Here is a 15,996-nt window from a genome sequence, read left to right as displayed (position 1 = left end):
TCTATGGTGTGTGTGTTAGTGTTAGCAGAGTACACAAGCACTTTAGCAAGCACTTATTCAACTGCCCCATTTAGGACTTGCCTAACATTCTCTAATAAAGTTAAATATAGTCCAAGATTAATTGCATGTTTTCTGAATTTTCCGGAGGTGACATACTGCCTCTGGTATCAAATTTGATTAAACCTGGTAACTTTAATGCCATTTGGTTCTGTTGGGGAGGAAAAATTTAATTGTTTACTCTAGAGAATGGATTTTTTCCCATTGACTAAGGGACAGAACATTTATTAAAATTATCTTGGTGATCTGAAAGGGAGAAATGTGCTTCTTTTTCCTTGCCAGAAGCAGGTCCAGGGCATTATTAGCTTGTGGTAACAACTGATAATCGAGCAATACTGACTGATTTCAGATTCAGCCTTTAAGCCCCTGCTGTGTGATTAGTTCTGTCCAATCTGTTGGCATGCTGGAGCAGGGAGCCTGCAGAAGCTTAGGAAGGAAAAACCCTTTAGCAAGTCTCGGGTACTAAAGACATTTGACTTAATTTCATGTATTACACATGGTTACCTGGTTTCCCTTGGCAACCTCCAGTTCCGCCCTACTATATAATTAGAGGATGGCAGGATATATTGCAGACTTGATGACATTACCTGAAAGTGACTTGTGGAGAACAGAATTTGCTTCAAAAGAAGAGACACAGTGGTCACTAAGAAAAGACAGAAGAGTCTGAGATCCCTTAAAGAAGAGACAGATAGTTTTCTATAGCTCAGATTTCATTGAATCTGGAGGTTTCAGAACTAGCTATAGCAAAGCAGTTTGGAAATATGATGGAATGAGATCAAGTCCTGTAAATCTTTTAAGGGATAAATCTGAATTTTATTATTTGTAAAGTACAGATAAGGTTTCAGTTCAACAACAGCATTAATTACCATTTATTCAGTATTTGCCAGGAATATGACTTGGGTCTTTACAAACACATTAAATCCTCACAATATTCCTACAAGGGAAGTATTAATATTTTTGTACATATAAGGACATGTGTTTATTGATCTCTTAAAGAATGAGGCTGGGCCAGGAGCGGTGGCTCATGCCTGTAATCCCAGCACTTTGAGAGGCCGAGGCAGGTGGATCACTTAAGGTCAGGAGTTTGAGAACAGCCTGGCCAACATGATGAAACCCTGTCTCTACTAAAAATATAAAAATTAACTGGATGTGGTGGCGGGTGCCTGTAGTCCCCAGCTACTCAGGAGGCTGAGGCAGGAGAATCATTTGAAACGGGGAGGAGGAGGGTGCAGTGAGCCGAGATCATGCCACTGCACTCCAGCCTGGGCGACAGATCGAGACTCTGTCTCAAAAAAAAAAAAAGAAAGAAAGAAAAAGAATGAGGCTGAAGGAAGGACAGGACAAAATTAATGACAAAGTTTCGGTTTTAGGAGACCATTCTTCTTTTTTTTTTTTTTTTGAATGCTCCCTAAGTCCCACAGGTCTCAATAGTGTATTACAAAACAGTTTAATAACAGTGTCTTTAAATGATTACCTTTAGCCATGCAGAAAAGTTTAAATAACAATCATCTTAGTAATCCTCTCATTGTACACATTAGAAAATTGAGTCCCAGAAATTAAGTAAAACCTAAAATTAGGTTTCTGTATTATAATACTATGATACTGTCCGGGCACAGTGGCTCGCGCCTGTAATCCCAGCACTTTGGGAGGCCAAGGTGGGTGGATCACGAGGTCAAGATATTGAGACCATCCTGGCCAACATGGTGAAACCTGTCTCTACTAAAATACAAAAATTAGCTGGACATGGTGGCATGCACCTGTAATCCCAGCTACTCGGGAGGCTGAGGCAGGAGGATTGCTTGAACCCAGGAGGCGGAGAGGTTGCAGTGAGCCAAGATCACGTGATGGCACTCCAGCCTGGGTGACAGGGTGGTTTTTTCCACCCTGGGTGATTTTTTCCATCTCAAAAAAAAAAAAAAAAAAAATTACCATGATACTATGCCCATGCATTTTGAAATAAGGCTCGAATAAATGAGAGAAAAGAAGGAAGGGGTCTTGTAATACTACTATTATAAATGGTATTAGGTTGAGCTAGCAGAGTAAACAAACTAACAAATCAGAAGGTACTGGTGAGACATTCAGGCACTGGTGTTACGGGATCCTTGGGGTGTTGCTTCGCCAGCTAGAAGCCTCTGTGGACAGTGGCGTCTTTGCCCGAGTTTTTCTCTGGCCCGCTAGGCTAGTTCTGCCCACTCGGCCTGGGAGGCTATGCCTGGGTCCCATGCCTGCCAAGAGCAAGCCAGGCGTGGAGTAGCGAGGGGTGTGTGAGTGAGGATGGGGTCCAGCCATTGCACACAGCAGGCACGCTGGCTGCAGTGGGGCAGGCAGCTCCAGGGGCAGGCATGGCTCCCTGTGAAGCTGCGGCTGGACCAGACATACCATAAACAGCTTACACAGCTGACCCCGGGGAATATGGTGGCACCTGGAAACTTGGAGACGCTAGAAACCGCAGAGCCCTAAAGAGGGTGTCACAGCCCTGGCTCAGGGAGCTCCTCGGTCTGGGTTCCAGACCACAGCTCTTCTCTTCCTCTCTCCTCTCTCCTCTTCTCGTCCCCACCGTGGTGAGCAAGGGGCGTGCTTCAGCCCTGTTTGTTTTACAGCTCTTTTAGTCCCACCATTCATCAGGTCCCAAGTTCTTGTCTTGCGTCCAGGAAGAATGTGGTATGCAAACATGTGGAGGATGAGCAAGATGAAAAGGAGCTTTATGGGCATGGTGGCGGGCGCCTGTAGTCCCAGCTACTCGAGAGGCTGAGGCAGGAGAAACACTTGAACTCGGGAGGCAGAGGTTACAGTGAGCTGATATCGCACACCACTGCATTCCAGCCTGGTGACAGAGCAAGACTCCGTCTCAAAAAAAAAAAAAAAAAAAAAAAAGGAGCTTTATCAAGTGATAGAACAGTTCAGAGAAGACCTACAGTGGGTAGGGTAGCTCCTCTGCATAGCCAGGGTGTCCCGATAAGTGTTCAGCTCTCAGCAGAGAGAGTAGCTCCTCTCTACAGGCAGGTCATCCTGTCAGTTCTTCACCTCTCAGCAGAGAGGGCAGCTCTTCTCTGCAGGCAGGTCGTCTGTCATTTCTTCAGCTCTGAGCAGAGAGACCCTGGGGTGGGTCGCACCTCTCTGCTGCTGGTTGTCGCCTCATCTCATTGGGTCTGGCTGAGTCTGGGGCTTTATATGGGCCTCAGAGGGGAGGAAGTGTGTGCCAGTTGGTCCATGGGCAGCCATGGGTGGGCCTGGATAAAGGACCACAAGTTCCTACTCCTGTCCCAGGGACTGGCAGCCCCACCCCCAGGCTTCAGGCCCTCCCCAACTTGAAGGTGGTGCTTCACTGTGGACTTGCTGCTTTCTGCCCAGGAACCTGTCTGCCTCCTGCTGCTGTTCGTTGCCCCCTGGCTGTTCCTGCCAAGGGGCGCCTGCAGGCCAGGGCCAAACTGCCCTCAACCTCTCCTCGGCCTCCCTCCCGTGCTTGTTGGTGCCTAAAGTCCGAAGGGGGCTGAGGCAGCATGGAGCTGGCCTGTCAGCACTGCCCTGAGTGTGCACACACCTGGCTGGGCTGCGACAGTGCCCAGGCTTAGCCCCAACCTTGCTCAGAGATTGGTGCAAGCACAGGGAGCAGGGAGAGGCCAGGCAGCGGGAGCAGACACCTCCAAGCCTGTGGGAGGAAGGGGGGGCCTTCCAGAGTCCCTGAAAGTGCAGTGATGCCTGGGTCCGCAGCCGCAAGTTGGGTGAGACTCCAGGGATTGCCTGCCTCTTTGCGTTTTCCCGACAGCAGAGGCCGCCCCAGCCAACCCCACGTAAATTAACCTGACTCTGTGACGGCTGGTCCCATGAGTCCTGGCTGCGCCTTTGGCCAGGTGCTCGTGGGCTTCTGAGATGGCGATGGGGAGCAAGGTTGAGGCTGGGACGGAGGCTTTGGGCCTGAGAACAGGTCCTGGCTGGCCAAGTGAGAGCAGAGGTGGCACAGTTGGCTGCCTTGGGAACGTGGAGCACAGGGGTCCCACCGCCGCCACTGCTGCTCCCACAACCCCTCCTGCCGCCATCACCCACACCTCCCTGCTGCAGCAGGCCTGATGGCAGCAGCCACTCTGGACGGTCCACGCTGCCATCACTGGTAACAGGTTGTGCCTAGCTAGCAATTAATTTATTCTCCTTGGCTCACGTCAACCTTTCCAAGTGATCATCAGTCTTTAGGAGTCTATATAGTACCCTACTGGTCATTTGAAGGAAGTCCTGTTAGTTTAGAAGGACAGGTCTACATATAAACCACAGCACATCTATAAATTAAGCCGTGTCTTGAAGTGGATGTGAATGATAATCATTGGCCTTTTTTGGTGACACGTAGAAGCAGACTACATATGGTATATTATTGACTTATACAATGTTTCCGTCATGTTTACAAAATACTGTGTGCTGTGGGGGATATATCATTGCCTTTCTTTAAGGTGAAAACTGGGAGTCTAACAGGAAACAGAAATCTCAGTGTCAGTCACTTACTACGCAAAGCATTTGGCATAAATTTCTTTTCTTTTTTTTCTTTTCTTTTTTTTCTTGAAACGGAGCCTCGCTCTGCCGCCCAGGCTGGAGTGCAGCGACTCACTGCAAGCTCCGCCTCCCGGGTTCACGTCATTCTCCTGCCTTAGCCTCCCGAGTAGCTGGGACTACAGGCCCCCGCCACCAGGCCCAGCTAATTTTTTTGTATTTTTTTTTTAGTAGAGACGGAGTTTCACCGTGTTAGCCAGGATGGTCTCGATCTCCTGACCTCGTGATCCGCCTGTCTCGGCCTCCCATAGTGCTGGGATTACAGGCGTGAGTCACCACGCCCAGCCTGCATAAATTTCATTTAATCTGGGCCGGGCGCGGTGGCTCACGCCTGTAATCCCAGCACTTTGGGAGGCCGAGGCGGGTGGATCGCTTGAGGTCAGGAGTTCGAGACCAGCCTGGCCAACATGGCGAAACCCTGTCTCTACTAAAAATACAAAAGTTAGCCGAGTGTGGTGGCGGGCACTTGTGATCCCAGCTACTCAGAAGACTGAGGTGGAAGAATCGCTTGAACCTGGGAAGCAGAGGTTGCAGTGAGCTGAGATCCTTCCATTACACTCCAGTTTGGGTGACAGAGTGAGACTCCCTCTCAAAAAAAAAAAGAAAAAGAAAGAAAGAAAAAGAAAAACACTCATACCTCATTAATGAGAAATAGAAATCTGTAAGGAGGAGGGGGATACCCCTGCTAAATTCCTAGGCCACAGTAAACCAGCATTGCAAAATAAAATCTTACCTCATTTCTGATTTTAAATGAGACTGAGGTCACTGGTAAATTTTTGAATACTAACTCATCACCTAAAAAGGGGAGTTTGATTAGCAAATAGTTAAGCACTTCAGTAATGATATTGAGACTTAATTTCACTGAACATGTTTCCCCCTTTTCTCTTTCTGGGTGTGACTAAATTGCCTACAGCATGCTGCATGGTTGCTGGTAAAACAGGAAATGGGGTAAGTAATTTAGGTAGGGAATTTTTACTACCATTTAAATACAAGCTACCTGGTTCTTAAAGTACTTTTACTACTACAATCTCTATTTTTATAGTGCATTCACTAGCTACTAGAGAAATCAGCACAAATAACCAATTTTTATTGTATACATTTAGGGTATCAACCTTGTTTCATTAGTTTATTTGCATAACATATTAGTAGTTTATTAAAGCAGATTCATTTTTTGTGTGTTTTAATATGAATGTAAATACATGTTTATATGCATTAGGTACTTATGTAATGTAGTTTGGGCAGTTATATTTTTAAAATAAATTTTATTTATTAATTATTATTATTATTTTTGAGATGGAGTCTTGCTTTGTCACCCAGGCTGGAGTGCAGTGGTGTGATCTCAGTTCACTGCAACCTCCACCTCGCTGGTTCAAGCGATTCTCCTGCCTCAGCCTCCCTAGTAACTGGGATTACAGGAGCCTGCCACCATGCCTGGCTAATTTTTGTATTTTTAGTAGAGATGGGGTTTCACCATGTTGTCCAGGCTGGTGTTGAACCCCTGACCTCAGGTGATTTACCTGCCTCGGCCTCCCAAAGTACTGGGATTCAAGGCATGAGCCACTGCGCACAGCCTAAAAATAAATTTTATATTGGTCTTAGAAACTAAACTATAAAGCTATGTCATAAAAGATAGAAAGTGAATAACTGGCGGAACAACAATGAGTTTACACATAGGTAAGACATAGAAAACATAGATTCACAATCCTTTATCTGAAACACTTAGAGGCCAAAGATGTTTTGAAATATAAAATTTTTGGATTTTTAAAATGTGATATGATGTTAAAGATCATGTATATCATTCCTTCCTCCCCCCCAGGCTCTGGGGTGGTACTACATAATCAAACATACTGATATTTCTGCAACAAAACATATGAATATTCACAGTAAGTTTGATAAAGTCTCTAAATTGCCTCCTTCAAATCAGGATTTGATTCCCAACTGAGTTTAAAAAAATTTTTTTGGCCGGGCGCGATGGCTCACACCTGTAATCCCAGCACTTTGGGAGGCCAAGACGGGCAGATCAGGATGAGGTCAGGAGATCAAGACCATCCTGGCTAACACGGTGATCTCTACTAAAAATACAAAAAATTAGCCGGGTGCGGTGGCGGGCGCTTGTAGTCCCAGCTACATGGGAGGCTGAGGCAGGAAAATGGCGTGAACCCGGGAGGCGGAGCTTGCAGTGAGCCGAGATTGCGCCACTGCACTCCAGCCTGGGCGACAGAGCGAGACTCCGTCTCAAAAAAAAAAAATTTTTTTTTAAATTCTCCAGAATATTTTGGAGTTTGAAACTAAAAAATACCAGTACAAAAAAGGGCCATGTGACTATTGGCAGTACCTGTATACTCTGGAGAGAAAAATCCAGGAAGAAGTATAAATTTCTATTTTAGAATCTCATACTTGGTTAAGTGACTTATAGAAAAATAATTAATTTGGCTTTTTTGTTTGTTTTGTGTTATATATCTGCATTTTCAAAAGGGTAATAACTACATAAGGTTTGGGGATTTCGTTAGGTTTTATTAAATTAGTCTCAAATGGTTTAGATTCTGGTGTAATAGTAAAACTTGATCCTATGTTTTTAGAAATTTGCTAGCATAGTCAGAGCATGCGTTTTTCTAAATGTTTTCAATTTATATCCATGTTGCTAATGAGTTACTGTTTCTATTTCGGTTTTTTTTTTTTAAGATGTATTTTCTCCCCTGTTGCCCAGGCTCGAGTGCAGTGGTGCAATCTCAGCTAATTGCAACCTCTGCCTCCGAGGTTCAAGCGATTCTCCTGCCTCAGCCTCCCAACTGTCTTGGGATTACAGGCAAGCGCCCACGCCTGGTTAATTTTTTGTATTTTTAGTAGACCCAGAGTTTCACCATGTTGGCCAGGCTGGTCTCTAACTCCTGACCTCAGGTGATCCACATGCCTCGGCCTCCCAAAGTGCTGAGATTACAGGCGTGAGCCACCGCTCCTGGCTTGTTTTTATTTCTTATCAAAGGATTTTAAACTAAGTTTAGTTCTTCCTAAAGATTCTGATTGATATAGGGATAATGGAACAGAAAGAAACACAGGTCACTGGTTTTTTTCCTTCAGTGTCCCTAGTTCATTCTGGGTTGAAAAGATTGTGGAGGAATTGCTGTTAAAGAATTGATTTAGGGAATTTACAAAAAAAATTAATTGCCTTGCATATTCCGGTTCATCTTTTCTCTAGAATGGTGGTTGTGTTGTATCTACAGCAAAAGTGATTGCAACTGACACCCTCATAAGCACTTATCTGACAGAGAAGAGAAAGAGAAGTGTAGTTACTAAGTATGAAATGGGGACTGAATTTACTTTAATGAGTACTAGTCCCTCTAAAGGACAATCTGGTATATGCTAGGGACCTCTATGAAAATATTTAGCCCAAATTGTATTAGGAAAGTTATTAGCCCCATTTAACTTTCAGATTGGAAATCTGGCATTTTAAGTATTATATTTGCTTTATATATAAGGATGAGGTTTCCAAGCTGTCTGTTAACCCTTTCCTCTGGCTTGATAATCTGGAGGGAAAAATTACCTGTAGTTGAAGTTTTTAAACTAGACTCAAATGCATTAAATATATGTCAAAGACTGTGAAGAATTTAAAACACTGGTTTTCCTAAATAATGTTTTAATTCACTTTTGGGATTGGCTTTTGTAACAACCCTTTGGACTTTCCAGAATCTAAACAATTTAAAAAATAGTTTCCATTCTTGTGTTTTCTGTTTCAACGTTTATTCTTTAAAATGTATTTTCATATATTATTTACTTTCAACTGTGATGCTATTTTGTGCAAATATTAAATAGTTGAACTGTTGACACAATATCAGGATAGTCTTTTAAAATACCTGAAATCTTTCTGATGTTCAGAGAATTTAGGAACAGTTTATGAAGCTCACACAGTATTTGGATAAGTTCTTGAATATAGAGAAATAATTTGATTATTTGTCAGATGCAGAGTTTATCTGGGTATTTCATTGTTAAATCACAATCCCAAAGCATACAAAAGCTATCTCTGTAACCAGTTATATTCTCAGCTGGATACAGAATGGGTAGATCAACTATTTCTTTCTTTCTTTTTTTTTGGGGGGGGGGGTCAACTATTTCATATTTTGCATTTTTAGAGAAACAGTGATCTGCATATTCTTTTTTTTTTTTTTTTTCTGATCAACTACATTCAGCCATTAGCTTAATTCCTTTTTGTTTTTGACCTGTAGTTAGTAGTGTCTTTTGGTCTTAAATAACAATGGATGTTGCCTATAAGGAGTAATTTCTATCAGTGAAAATTGGGCATTAAAAGGGGTGATGCATAAGTTGGCCCTTACATCTCTTTCATTAAAAGCAGTCCTATAAATAGCCATAAGGCTGGTTTGAAGTTTTAATTATTTGAATGATGTGGGCTTGTTAGTTTGTTAGTAATATCCCAGTGTTCTCAGCAGAGTAGAGGAGTTTTAATAATACCACACCATGTTTTTCATCCCTTTTATCTCAAGTTCCTTTCTATCACAATTTTAGGTTACAAACTAAAGCTAGAATTTATAAAAGGGACTTCCCAAAACCTATTTATTGTCTCATGAGTATATTTTGGGGGAATGTCAAATTTTTATTCAGCTATTTATCTGATAATACATTGATGAGCATTTCAGAACATTGATACTTTAGGATTTAATATTTCTTCTTCATCAGTAAAGTTTTTTAAAAAGTACAACTTTTATGTTGATTTCCCAAAAGTAAGCCCCATTTTCAACAAGAGAGGAAAAGCAAGCATTAAAATGTGGATGTGATTATTGTAATACACAGTTTATAGTTTGTGAGCAGTAAACAATCATCTCTATCCCATCTTTCTGTCTTCTGATGTATTCCAAATCCTGGAATCTGGCAATTCTAGCTCAGAAAAACCCAATAGTGTGCTTTTGACTTTGAAGCTTTAAAAATTGTGTTATATGTCTTTAAAAAAGTAATTCCATGATTCCACTAGAGTATAAGATCCATGAGGTGAGGAATTTTTGTCTGCTTTGTTCTCTGCTTTCTATTTAATGTGTAGAATAGTGCCTGGTACATACTAGGCACTCAATCAATATTTTAAAAATAATTGCATAAATTCTTGCCTTTAATAGAAAAAGTAAAGTTTTTCATGTCAGTGAATTAATTTTTATGTTATTCAGAAAGCAGAGTCTGTCGCTGGGAAGAGATGATATAGTTCAGCTAAAAGAAGCCTACAAATGGATAACTCACCCCCTGTTTTCAGAGGAACTGGGTGTTCCCATTGATGGAAAGGTATCGGGTCAACAGCATTGTTAATTTTATTCTCTGATTTTACTAGTTTTGCTTAATTATATGGCAGGGTTTTGGTTAGCCAAAAAAACTTCTTTTTAAATAATCCAGTGAAGGATTTTTAAGCTTTTCAAATGTTAAATTCTGATAGTCTTAAATTGAAGTCAAAGCATTTCTTTTTTTTTTTTTCCCTAAAACTTCTTTATGACCTAAGACACTTATGAAGGTACCAGGTGCCCTAATTGACCTTAAAAGGTTAGAAATGAATCTTTGCCTTTAATGTATTTATAGTTCAATTGGAGGAACAGACTTGATGCAAAGCAACATATAAATAACTGCAAGCAAATGTAGAGTCAACTCTGGACTATTTAATTTTGGTTTATCTGTGGCTAGTCTTGTTTTCAAATGCATGGACAGAACCTATTCAACTACAATGAGTATGGGCTCAATCCTACCTTGTTGGTATCTCAAATCCCCCTGTTTACTTTTAGGCAGTAACTGCCTTTGAAAGCAGAACATTTCCCTTTTCCAGAGCAGACCTTACCTCAGTCTCTGAAATGGATTGAATTTCAGGGAAGACTCAACAGGCTTCCAGATGTGAAAACAGGAAGGTCATCTTAAATTAGGTTTTAATATTATGGCCTCATTGTTTCATCATTTTGCTAGAAGGAAATTCCCTGAATATCAGATACACCCCTATTCAAATAAAATCACAAAACCGCCTACTAAAGCTAAACAGTTTTTCAAAACCATTCTGAATTATGCAGTAATATTTCCTTCTGTAAGAATATGCTCTGTTCTGTAAACTGAATATTGAGAGAATAGAGAATAAAACCACTTCTCAGATAGCATGAAGAGGAAATGAGGTAATGAAACTATTTTGGAAGTTAGAGAAGTCATTAATGCAAAATATTTTTACCTCAAATTTCAGTTTTGAAGCACAAATAATTTTACATGTCATATAAGTGAGAACAGAAAATAGAAAACAAAAGATGTGGGTTGAGTGAAGTTTCCCTGAATAAAAGGAATGTGTTGTTCACTTTAATTATTGTATAGATTAGAATAAGGAGCAAAAAAAAAAAAAAACAGCTATTCATTATTGTGATTCTAGAGTAGCTAATAGGTCCACTAACTATCCAATGAACTCAGTAAATATAAAGACAAAATTGTAACATAGTATGGCATTTTTAGCTATTCTCCCCACACACACTTCCCCCATATGGAATTTTGTGTATTCTCCATGGAGGTAAAAGTATAAAATCATGCTTTTTTGGTGTACAAGGATGTTCACTGTAGCATTTTTTGTTGTTGTTGTTACAGAAAAATTTTCTACAGCTTAAATGTCTGACAGTCCCTAGAGTTGAAAAGATTTCCATGATATAATATTAAAGCAATTTTTCAAAAGCATGTCTTAAAAAATAATACATATACATTTATATTCACAAAAATGTCTAGAAAAAACATCAACTTGTTAATGGTTCTGCTTCAGTGGAGTGGGATTGAAAAACTACCTTGTATTTGATCGTTTTATGATTTAAGTGTATAATTTTTGAAATGAAACAAAAAAATTACAAATACATTAAGACGTTTGAGCACTTTAAAAAAAGCTTCATACAGTTTTTAGGGATCTGAATGTATGTTTTTTGCCTTGCTAATAATTTAAATCATAGTATTGGCAGAATAATTCTTCATTTCTTTGCATTATTATTTATTTTCAATTCTGTAAATTCTCATTCATCTTCACACCTAATTTACACATTTGTCCAAAAAGCATACAAATTTATTTTAAAACTTTTTTGGTAGGATCACTAATGACTGAGTTTTAGAAGTTAAAAAAAAAAACAAAAACCATTTCCTTTACAGCTGCCCTGTGAACAAGTTGATTTGAGAGCAGTAGTATTTCCAGTTTTTCTGGTCATTCTTTTCTGAGCCAATGTTTGAGAATTAATTTCTATTTCCATTCATAAGTTGTTAGATGTTAGTTTCCTTTTGCTCATTTTTAAACTGTCTTTATAATTTTTAGAGCTTGTTTGAAGTGAGTGTGGTCTTTGCTCACCCAGAAACAGTTGAGGATTGCCACTTCCTGTAAGTTGCCATGTAAACAACGTCAGTGGTGTAAAATTGTTAATGCTGTTTGGTTTTCATGAAAATAGTATTGCTTCTCATAAGCATAGGAAATGCTTCCTAATAAGCATTTCAGAACTTGTTATGTCTTAGTAGGTTTAAAATGTGCCCTCAAAAAATAAAATAAAACGTGTCCTTGAACATAGGTTCCTGGGCAAACCGATGTAGCTCCTACAGGGACTCATTTTGTCTGCTCCTGATGTCCTGAGTTTAGCAGCCATTTTGTATTAAATATATTTGAATTATATCTACCCCAGAATAAACTCAACCTTTTACATTAACTTGAATTTTATTTTAGAGCTGCGATATGCCCAGATTGTTTTAAGCCAGCCAAAAACAAACAGGTAAGGAAAGGTTCCTGCTTCTTACTCTTGAGTGAGTTTTGTCTGAGCTGAATATCCAAATTTCCAACAAAAAGGATATGCATTAGAAACATGGCAACTCTATTATACTAAGAATCAGTCTTTAAATATTTCCATTTGCTACATTAATTTTTATTTTTTTTCAACTTTTTCAACCTTCACCTCCGGCTAGGAAGTTGTAGCACACAAACATCCTCATGTTTGTGTCAGTGTCTAGATTGTTCCCCTGACGGTGTTAAATTTAGAATCAATGTTTCGGTGATATTACTATTACTTATTAAATTCGACGTTTAGATTTTAATACCCCAAATTACATCATCTGGGAAAATCAATGGTAAGTGTCAGTAGCATTCCAAACTTTCAGCTGATACCCATTTTCCAGAAATTGAGGTTTACAATATATAATCCAAAGTAAGTTGTTTTATTTAGGACAGTCCTGAATTAACATGGCCTCTTTCTGGCTACATTTGCAAAAAGGGTGTTTTATTCAAACTCTTCCTTATCATCTTAATGTTAGCTAATCTTCATGTTAATGGACAAGTTAGTTAACATACACTCTTAGCTCGTATCATGTCAGGATAGAATGATGTGGTGCGATATTGGTCATCTTTCATGCGTCAGTTTCGTAGGTGGTTTCGTACACAGACTTAGGCATTCCTACAGTTTTACTTACATTCATTTTGTTGCTGTGATTGTTAAAAAGAACATAAGCTCATTGTCAAATATACATCTGTTGGCTTTGCCTCTTGCTTTGACTAATTGCTGGGCCTTTTAGAACTGGGGGAAAGAAGTTTGTAACATTTGCCTAATGCCCTGTGCAGAAATAATTAGAAATGCAGACCAAGCCGAAAGCAGCGCCTCCCTACTTTTCTCTTATCATGGCACATCTAAAATATTACCATGTTTGTTCAGCACCCTGAGCGTAACAGGATGGAGTTGCTTCAGATTGGCAGCAACAGGACTGGGGTTTCCACTGTCTGAGGCCCTGCCCAGCAGCCCTTCTGAACTAAAGAGATCAACATCTTGGCACAACCATAGTCCACTGCTTTGCCACGCCAGTTGGGAAGCTCTGCCCAAATAACCTGTAAGATGTATCTATATTGAAGACCTAGTTTTATTTTATTTACCCTTGAGGAAATATAATAATAGGCATCAAGTAATAGGATTAAGAGATTTTTGTTAAAGCATCATAGACACCACACCATTTGGCCAGTGGGAGTTGTAGACTCAAGTATAGTTTGCTTGCCTCATGGCTGGGAGCAAATTGAATGACCTTTTGAGATTTTTTTCAGTCCTAAGATTTCATATCTTATCAAACAGGCACTTAATTTCAGTTGTAACCCTATGGTATCTTGTAGAATGCCATGGTGGTCCCTAGAATATGATTTTGAAAAAATCATTCCTTTGACTGGGGATAAACTGTTGAGCTGCCTCCATTGTAATCCTTTTCAGTCAAATGTGATTTCTCATAACAGAAGAAATAATTGTGATTTATCATAGTAAGCCATGTATATATGCACTAATTAGTTCTAGTATATCTACCATGCAGTTTGGCTTTTCTTATCTTAAAAAATCCAAGTGGAACATTTGTTGTAGATGCCCTTCTGTTCAGTACAGTGGATTTGCTTATTCTGTGGCTGGTGAGTGAGACTGAGTTGCTAGATGCCAGGGCCGGCAGGTTGACTCTGCTTTACCCCTTACCCTGGCAGCCAACTTCTAAATTACATACTGTGACCTCTGAAGGGATGTAGGAAAGAAAAGGTAGCTGAATCAATCTAAATTCCTGTTGAAGTCAAGGGAAAAAAAAATTAAATCACACTTCCTACAATGTCATCATTTTTTTGGTATTTGAATTATACCATAATTTGAGAGAAGTGGGACAGTGTGGTGAAGAAGACCTGTTCTGCTGGATCTACCTGTTATTATAGACATAGATCAGATTGAAGAGAAAGGTTATAGAGGTGTGCCAGTTGCAGAACTGACATGAATGCTTAAGTTTTATTTATTTTCTTAAAAAGCTTAAGTATTTCTCCATGTTAAGTATATGAAATGATGTAATGAAATGATACAATTTCTCCAACCATGTTCTATGTTTCACATCTGACGTTTTCTTGTCTGCATAATAAAATGTCTTTTCTTCTCATTTTACCCTATATAGTCTGTATTCACTAGAATGGCAGTTATGAAAGCCTTGAATAAGATAAAAGAAGAGGATTTCCTTAAGTAAGTAGAAGTATAGAAACAAAGAAGCGTCATGAAATTTTAGAGTAAAGGGAATGTTAGAGATAAGCTGGATTATCTCTGAAACAAGATGATATATTTCAGGGGCCAGGATTGTGTCTTAGTCATTGTTATCTCTCCAACCCCGATGCAGTACCTGGCATATAGTGGTGTTCAGTAAATGTTTGTCAAATTAATATCAAGTGTAACATCTTTTAAAAATATATATTTATTTATTTTTTGAGATGGAGTTTCACCTTTGTTGCCCAGGCTGGAGTGCAGTGGAGCAATCTCGGCTCACTGCAACCTCTGCCTCTTGGGTTCTAGTGATTCTCCTGCCTCAGCCTCCCAAGTAGGTGGGATTATAGGCATGCACCACCACTGCCCGGCTAATTTTTTGTATTTTTAGTAGAGACAGGGTTTCGCCATGTTGACCAGGCAGGTCTTGAACTCTTGACCTCAGGTGATCCAACCGCCTCGTCCTCCCAAAGTGCTGGAATTACAGGCGTGAGCCACTGTGCCCAGCCAAATCAGGTCTAACTTCTTGATCTTTTAGAAGAGGGTATTGTGTCCAAAGAGGGAGTTGACTTGCCTAAGCTAGTAATAGAGTAGATCTGGAGCCAGATTTCCTGACATTCTAGCCCAGTGCTACGCCCGTTACATCCTTAGTCCTGTATTTCCTAGTATCGTTCATCTCCAGAAAAGGGAGAGGAAGGCTCATGAGTTTCCTCACTTGTTAAAATATGGTAAAATAAAATAAATGCAATAAACCTTACATTTGAATTCTTGGTACATTCATTTTATTAAATAAAATATTACTGTAGTTTTCTTTCCAGAAGATCCTTCAATACATTTCAAACAATGATGTGATAAGGGGGGTAGAGTCAGCAGTAAACTGCACATGACCATGGACAGCAAAATGGTTAAAGAGCCTGACGGGGCTTCCACTTCCTTTGTATGGATTTTTCCCTCAAATCTTGAGACTATCGGAAAGTATTAGGTTGGTGCAAAAGTAATTGCAGTTTTTGCCTAGGAAGATAAGGCCTCCCAAGGGTGAAAGGTAGCAGCAGAGCCCTTATTTACTTACTGCCACTTTCATATGTTAAAATTGTTACTCCACAGGCCTGCAAGACCTTTATTGTTCTGAAACTAAAAGTTAGCGAGAGACTTGGGCTCTGTGTATGTCTCAGACGATGCTGATTCATCTAAGTTTTGTGATTCAATATTATGTCTGGAAAATAGCTATAAAATTTATTTTGTTTTGCAGGCAGTTTCCTTGTCCTCCAAACTCACCAAAGGCTGTATGCACTGTTCTTGAAATTGAATGTGCTCATGGTGCTGTTTTTGTGGCTGGTAAAATATTTATTCTAGAATATACATACACTGTGAACGTACTCTCCTTTCTGAAAACTCAACTGAC

The 15,996-nt window shown here is 39.9% G+C and overlaps 1 protein-coding gene across 4 annotated transcripts in view; it reads left to right on the top strand.

Moving 5' to 3' along the window:
• The window catches only part of PUS10 (pseudouridylate synthase 10), an 85,774-nt gene that overhangs the window by 46,668 nt on the left and 23,110 nt on the right, over nt 1-15,996 (top strand). For 3 of the 4 annotated variants that reach the window (XM_025354551.1, XM_025354554.1, XM_025354552.1), the window contains exons 5-10: nt 5,507-5,541; nt 9,762-9,873; nt 11,894-11,955; nt 12,293-12,338; nt 14,515-14,579; nt 15,844-15,929. In XM_025354551.1, the coding sequence (XP_025210336.1) occupies nt 5,507-5,541; nt 9,762-9,873; nt 11,894-11,955; nt 12,293-12,338; nt 14,515-14,579; nt 15,844-15,929 (406 nt within the window). The remainder of the gene's footprint in view (nt 1-5,506; nt 5,542-9,761; nt 9,874-11,893; nt 11,956-12,292; nt 12,339-14,514; nt 14,580-15,843; nt 15,930-15,996) is intronic. The other variant, XM_025354555.1, reaches the window with a different exon arrangement.

Source organism: Theropithecus gelada, chromosome 13, assembly GCF_003255815.1.
Source record: "Theropithecus gelada isolate Dixy chromosome 13, Tgel_1.0, whole genome shotgun sequence".
In the NCBI taxonomy this organism is placed as follows: Eukaryota; Metazoa; Chordata; class Mammalia; order Primates; family Cercopithecidae; genus Theropithecus; species Theropithecus gelada.
The sequence above is the reverse complement of the archived record's forward strand: the minus strand, read 5'-3'. Positions and strand labels throughout refer to the sequence as shown.